Source organism: Sinocyclocheilus grahami, unplaced genomic scaffold, assembly GCF_001515645.1.
Source record: "Sinocyclocheilus grahami isolate Dianchi unplaced genomic scaffold, SAMN03320097.WGS_v1.1 scaffold735.1, whole genome shotgun sequence".
Lineage (NCBI taxonomy): Eukaryota > Metazoa > Chordata > Actinopteri > Cypriniformes > Cyprinidae > Sinocyclocheilus > Sinocyclocheilus grahami.
In genome coordinates this window covers 145,829-153,323 of record NW_015505914.1, presented here as the reverse complement: position 1 = coordinate 153,323, position 7,495 = coordinate 145,829, and the positions used below count along the sequence as shown (strand labels likewise).

Sequence of the window (7,495 nt, the reverse complement as noted above, 5' to 3'; positions counted from 1 at the left end):
TATATATATATATATATATATATATATATATATATAATGTAACTTCTAATTGTTGGTCACTGTTTATACTGATAATATAAATAATGAAAAAAGCACAGCTATGTAGGAAATCATTTGCCTTGGACAACAATCAGTTATACTGTGTAGAATAGTTATAACAAAAAAATAAGCTGACCCCAGAATGCCACAATTGACCACCAATCAGAATCCAGCAGACAGTGTTAAAGACCACAGAGTAGTCCAGTATGTGACCATTATGAATTGAAACATGCATCTCCGCCTCCACTACACTCAATGATAGAACAAAAGCTACAGTATTCAGTCAGAAAACTTATTTATTTTGTGTTATTGAGCCACTCTGCTCCAGACACACTCTCCATCACTGCTCCTACCAGGGGTTTGGCACTTCCTGTTTGTACACTTCCTGTGGATTCGCTAGTCTCCCTGACAACAGTGGGCGGAGAAGAGGTTTCCTCTTTAACGTGATGGTCTATGACGGCACAAATCATTAGTCAGAATTGACTGCGCCAGCAAGGCGTCTCTCTCTCTCTCATCCTCAGGATAAGTATTGACCTCTTCTTATTGGCAGCCTCTCTCTCTCTCTCTCTCTCTCTCTCTCTCTCTCTCTCCCGTCTCTCGTGAAGCCGTTCCTGGCACATCAGGAGGCTAATTAACACCGCCTATGACTAATTTGATTAAAATGAGCCTTCTTTAGTGCGTATCGGAGGAAATTGAATCCAATTTATAAAGGGAGCTGCATAACCTATGCTGGACTAATTACAACCAATAAATGCATGACATCTGCAGGGAGAACAGAGCGCGACGCATTATGATCCTGCGAGGCCCCGGGGCACCTGGCTGTTTGGAGGACCCCCTTTGGTTCAATTTTGAAATGTAATGTGCAAATAATGGCGAATTGTGTCACAAATATGAGAAATACTTGTGTATTATGAGAATTAACAAACCATGTGAATAATACATTTAAGCAACACAGTTGCAAAGATTAGTTATGAAAATGAAACATTGAAAGTGGGAGCAGCGGGGTAAAGTGCGTCAGATGCTTTAGGGAAAGCTGTGCCAATGTGAACGACTGAAACATTTCAAGTGGGGGCCAATTTTCCTTCCATTCAAATAAAATGAGGAATTTTCTGTACTGACGAAGCAACATCAGACAATAAGCCTGGAGAACATTTCATACTTGTCTATAAACTAAACAACAGCTAAAATGTAGAATAATTATATTTACATTGCATTTACATTTATGCATTTAGCAGACTTAGCATATTAAACTTTAAATGCCTGGTTTAAGGATATGTTTAAGAAAATGTGAATAATAATAAAATTCAACTTTGAAACATAACAGTACATTCTTATATTGTATTTAAAAAAATGAATGAATGAATGAATAGAAATGTACAACTTTTGAATATTATACTTTGCATGCCTGGTTCACAGTTGCTTTAAGAAAATGTGAATATCTGGCAAAATACAATTTTGAAATATAATAGTGCATTCTTATATTCTATTTTTTATTTAATACAATACAATATAAATATTACATAAATAATAACAAATATTAAATACAAAATACAAAAACAATAAAAAAAATTATAAACAATCTAAATTAATCATAATTAATATTACACTTTGCAGGCCTTGTTTACAGATATATTTAACACATAAAAGTGAATAATGGTTAGTAAAATAAAACTAATAATAATGCATTATAATATAGTATTTTTAATATACAATATAATATCGTATAACATTATATATAAATAGTGTGTGTGTGTGTGTGTATATATATATATATATATAATGTACATTTTGTGCCATTAGGTGTAAAAATACATTTTGTAAAATTATCTATGACGTTCTATTAGCGTCAAAAAATATTGTAAAATATATTAAGCTTTTCCCCATATCTCACACACTTTTGGGACTGAATTTAGAATTTTTGGGAATGAAAGATTGAGTTTTGATGTTGTTCTGTTTGAAATATACTTGTTTTTTGAATTTGGAGTGATTTTGAGCAACCACGAGTTATGAATTCAAAAGAATGCAATTAAATACATTTTTAGATTATACGTTTGTATAGATTTTATTAGTGCCGTCAAACGATTAATCGCGATTAATCGCATCCAAAATAAAAGTTTTTGTATGTGTATATGTGTGTGTACTGTTCTATACATACATACATATATAAATACACACACACACACACATATATATATATATATATATATATATATTATATTAAACTTTATAACTTTATTTAAATGTATGTTTATGGATACCATTAAGAAACTGTGAAAGAAAAAAAATTGTACAATAACTCTTACTAGTTAGAAAAAATATATTATATAATATAATCAATAAATATAATATAATATAAAATCTACGTATTTTTGGGATTTTATTTTAAAGAAATTTTTTTCGCATTCCCCAATGATTTGACTTTTCTCTTGACATGACACAGCTTACCCCTAATGTGTCACAGGACACATTTATTTTTAATTTCTAAATGTACAATTTAATTCAAATTTCTATACTTTTCTCACTTCCTGTTTTACCAGGGGACAACTTCAATAAAAATGCCACCGCTCACCCCATCTCTGCAGGTTAAGGTGTCTTGGTAACATCAATATTGGTTCTTATGACTGCGACTGACCTGCGACCAGGGAGTTCTGTGCGGCTGACTGCTCCAGAAGCACCATATGCTGCAGGAGAGTGTTGTGTGCCGAGCCGCCCTCCCGCTCTAAGGTGGAGGCGGCCAAGTAAGAAGACAGGTGGGCTCCTGGCATGAACGGAGTGGTTATGGGTATTCCTGGCTGCAAGCCTGGCACAGCCATTCTGTTACCATCCTGTTGGCCAGATGCCACCTATGTAAATAGAGAATGAAAGAGCATAATTCCAAAAGAATCTAGGGCAAAGTAGAGAGGACATTCCCCTGTAAATGTTGTTTCTCTTGCGTCAGAGATCCGCGGTCAGTTATTGTCTCTCAAAAGGCTCTTTTTGAAATGTCACTGGTGCTGAAAGCCACATGTGGCACCCTGACGGTCCAGACAGGGGCCTCTCTATGACGGAGAGAAAGAAAGAAGGACTCACGCTGGAGGGGCCAGTGGCTGGCAGGCCCAGGGTGATGTTGGGAAGGGAGGGCGATGTGTACAGAGACAGCTGGCTAACAGGACCCTCTCTGCCTGTGAGTCTGTGCGCCAAAGATGGCTGGAACGACACACACACACCAACATATGCACAGATAAATAAACCCCACTGATAAAAACAAACAGCTCTGTCTGGTTGCTCTCCGGACCCCTGCGGGACCCGTCTACAGAAGGAGACTGTGCACGGCTTAAAAACATGCATGGAAACAGCCAGGAAAATCACAGAACACTTCCCAAAGCAACAAGCGACAAGTGTGGCCACCAATAAAATTGAGCTAAAATGTGTCTTAAAGATGAAGCATGCACAGACGTAAAGAGATTTAGACGTCCATTTAAGAATACAGCAATAAGCCTCAAGAGAGATGTCATGTGCTGCAGTAATTTTATCATGCTTAAGTGAATGAATCAAAGTGCCTAATTAAAAAAACATTAAAAAGGGCTTTTGTAAAATGGTGGAAAAAGTAATATTACTGAAAACACAGATGTTCAATAAATAATGAATTTGTATGGTTAATAATAGTCATAAATAATTTGTATGCCAATCATTAATCTAACTCTAGATTACTTACAATCACGAAACAATGTTGCAACTTCATAGCAAATTTTAATTTGTAATAATTTTATTACAATTTGCTGTATATACATTTGTATTATTAATAAACATTTATAAAAATATAAAATTCAAAGGAATTAAATTAATGTATATTATAATATAATACATTATATTAATAATATACAAATTTATTATTATATTATAATTGTGTATACTACAACTATCATATATTATAATTTGACAATATAAGGATGATTTTGCACTGATGTCTGAATTATCATTTTGAATGATGATTTGTGAATAATCTATTAGTTTGTGAAAAAATTAATTAATAAAATAATTTTTTTTTATTAGGAATTAAATTCAAGCATTTAGTTCAGTGGATCATCCAAAATTAGGCACGACCACATAAAACATAATATCATTTTACATTGCCAATTATAATAAATGCCAGGGATTCCAAAACATTTAATATATTAATAGATATAAATAAATGATAATAATAAAATGTGCACAATTCTCTGACATTCATACCACATGCAGAACAACAAATATAATATTTCATGCCTTTAATATTTTTTTTATTTAAACATTTATTTTACAAATAATTAATTAATTATTTATTTAATTAATTATTATTCATTTAAAATATTTAATTTTACATTTTTATCATTTAATTATTTATTAGTTCTTTATCAGCTCACAACCCCCGTCGAACCCTAGTTTGGGAAGCCATGATAACTTTATCAATAACTTTAACGTACTGCAAACTCCTTCGTGCTGCCATGATCTTAACCAACTGTGGGGAAGCATGCAGTGCACTGTACCTCCACTGGACTGTTGGAGATTGATCCAGCGATGCCGTTCTCATTGGTAATATTGTTTGAACTGTTGTTGGGTGAACTTGGACCAGAGCCAGGCGCACTGCTGCATGCCGATTCTGAGAGAAAATGGACTTGATTAATTAGGTGTCAGTCAAGAATGAATGTAAGTTGGAGTCACGGCCTAGCAGTCCCTCTTAGCAGTGCATGCAGGAGGTTCTGCCCATCACAATTTTGACATTTCCTACTTTCACTATGAATTAAATGTGAACGATGTTCAAGACGGATCCTCTCACCTGCCATGTCGAGAGAGCGCTTCTTTGCACTGGTGACCGGCCCATCCTTCCTCCGCAGCAGCGGGCTACTCCTGCGCTCCGTAACTTTCTGCTTCAGCCTGGATCGCAGCTTCAGGTTGGGCTCAGATGCTGATGAGAGACGGAAAGAGGACAGGCATCAAATTAAAGCAGGAACAGGAAATGTAGTTCATATTGCAACACTTCTTTAAAATAGCAAGATGTGTGTAGATAGAGCTGTTTGACATTAAAACCAAATAGACTACATTTACACTTAGGTGTGCTCAAAAAAACATTGTAATAATAACAAATAATAAAAATAAATATATAAAAATAACCCCCCCCCCAAAAATAATTATATATGTAAAATAAATAAATAATTACATAAATACATATAAATAGCTAAATAAAAAAATAAATAAAAGTATAGAAATAAAAATGAATCACATATATATACTAATATATACATAAAAATTATTACATTATATATACACATTAAAATCCATCTGAAACGCATCGGATTCTCCACTGAAAAAGATTTCTGGTCGTAAGCAGTAAAAAGGTGGCTTTTTGACTGATTCTGCAGAATACCACTGTTAAATAACCAGGAAGTTTGACACTAGCTAGACCTGTCCCAAGCAACTAATGAATCCTTATAAATTTTTTTTTAAAAAGGCTGGTTCGGGTCACTCATTATGCTTGTGAATCCAGATTCCAGTCGAAAAACAATGGAGCAAACCAGCATCTGAACAACTTCCAGCTTGGCACAGCAACTTGCCCAAAAGTTTAATCAAGTCCATCTAAGTGTAAACACTGCAAATGAATACCCTCGGCCGAGAAGGCTTTCAGTTAAACAGTTTGCAAACACAAGCTCTTGGAGTGTGACGTAGCGTGTCAGAACAGGCCTGGCCAGCAATTACCAAAACGAAAGTTGACCGTGAGGGTCATGCCTGTTTGAAACTGTCATCCAGGCACGGACGTTTCGCCCATTAGCCACTGCTGACATTTTCACCCGCTCACATACTCCAACAAAGGCTTCTCAATCCCTCTCTTGCCCCAATTGTGCTGTGGCGCTTGATCCTTGCTCTGTTTGTGACCCCGTGTCAAAACATGTACGGCCCCGCAAGAAGAGCACGCAAAGTTCATTAGGAGCAATACAAGCCTGGCCACTTTAAAGTACACTCAATGGTCATTTGGAACGGAACCTCATGCACCTTTTGCCAACTGCAGACATTTACATGAATAAACTTGTAAAAATAAAAGTGCTCAAATCATACACAGTGTTGATGGACCGTGTTGAGTGTTTCCTCTCAACAGTCATGTGTCTGTCTTTAAGAAGCAGTAAAAACTATTTAGTATATAGTTAAAAAAATGGGTTATTTTACTTAATCCACTTTTTCTTTTCCTTTTTTTTTTTAAACAAAAAAGGTTATTTTTTCTTAAAACCTTTCTCTTTTTTTTTTTTTTTTTTTTAAAGATTTATGCTTAAAACGGGAAAAAACAGGATAAGAAAATGTAAATCATGGTTTATTAATAAACTATAGTTAAATTATATAAATTATAATAAGCTTGTATGTTAACAGTAGTTGCAACAAAAGTACATCATTTTTTTTAAATATTAAAAGTATACTTTTATTTATATATATATATATATATATATATATATATATACATACACACACTAGAGATGTTTATTTCGGTTATTTTTCCTAACCGACAACCGACGCTCGTTAAACGATTGTTAACAGTTAACAGACAAGATTATTTTAAATTAAAATTGAAATAAATTAGAAAGGATAAGTGTCTGTGACCCGTTAAAAATACTAGCATTTGTTTACCGGGGATTAATTTTACATGTGCAAAAAGCAGCAAACAACAGAACATGAGGATTCACATGCATCACATCACGCACATGCAGCGCTTCTGTGAGCGGAGAAAAACATAATAAAGCTAGGCTATATATATACAGTCGTGGTCAGAATTATTGGCACCCTTGGTAAATATGATCAAAGGTGGCTGTGAAAATAAATCTGCATTGTTAATCATTTTGATTTTTTATTTAAAAAATTCACATAAATCTAACCTTTCATTGGATAATAAGAATTTAAAATGGGGGGAAATATCATTATGATAAATGTTTTTCTCGAATACACACTGGACACAATTAACGGCACCCTTTTATTCAATGCTTTTTAAAACCTCCATTTGGCATAATAACAGCTCTGAGTTTTCTCCTATAATGCCTGATGAGGTTAGAGAGCACCTGACAAGAGATCAGAGACAATTCCTTCATCCAGAATCTCTCCAGAACCTTCAGATTCCCAGCTCCATGATGGTGCTTCTCCTCTTCAGTTCACCTCACTCATTTTCTATAGGGTTCAGGTCAGGGAACTGGAATGGCCATAGCAGAAGCTTGGTTTTGTGCCCAGTGACCCATTTCTGTCTTGTTTTTAAGGTTTGTTTTTGGATTATTGTCTGGTTGGAGTCAGTCCATTTTTTATTTTTTTTATCTGTTGGTATTTGATAAAATCAAAGATGCCATGTATCTAAACGAGATGTCCAGGACCTCCAGCAGAAATATAGGCCCACAACATTAAAAATACAGCAGTATATTTCATTGTACACATGGGGTACTTTTTATCCCTGTGTGCACCAAACCCATCT

The 7,495-nt window shown here is 34.6% G+C and overlaps 1 protein-coding gene across 1 annotated transcript in view; it reads right to left on the bottom strand.

Moving 5' to 3' along the window:
* Positions 1–7,495, bottom strand: part of LOC107560613 (histone deacetylase 4-like) — a 138,392-nt gene that overhangs the window by 86,838 nt on the left and 44,059 nt on the right. The window contains exons 6-9 of the mRNA XM_016244843.1: positions 4,835–4,963; positions 4,545–4,657; positions 3,109–3,225; positions 2,672–2,882 (exon numbers count right to left, since the gene is read on the bottom strand). Of these exons, the coding sequence (XP_016100329.1) occupies positions 2,672–2,882; positions 3,109–3,225; positions 4,545–4,657; positions 4,835–4,963 (570 nt within the window). The remainder of the gene's footprint in view (positions 1–2,671; positions 2,883–3,108; positions 3,226–4,544; positions 4,658–4,834; positions 4,964–7,495) is intronic.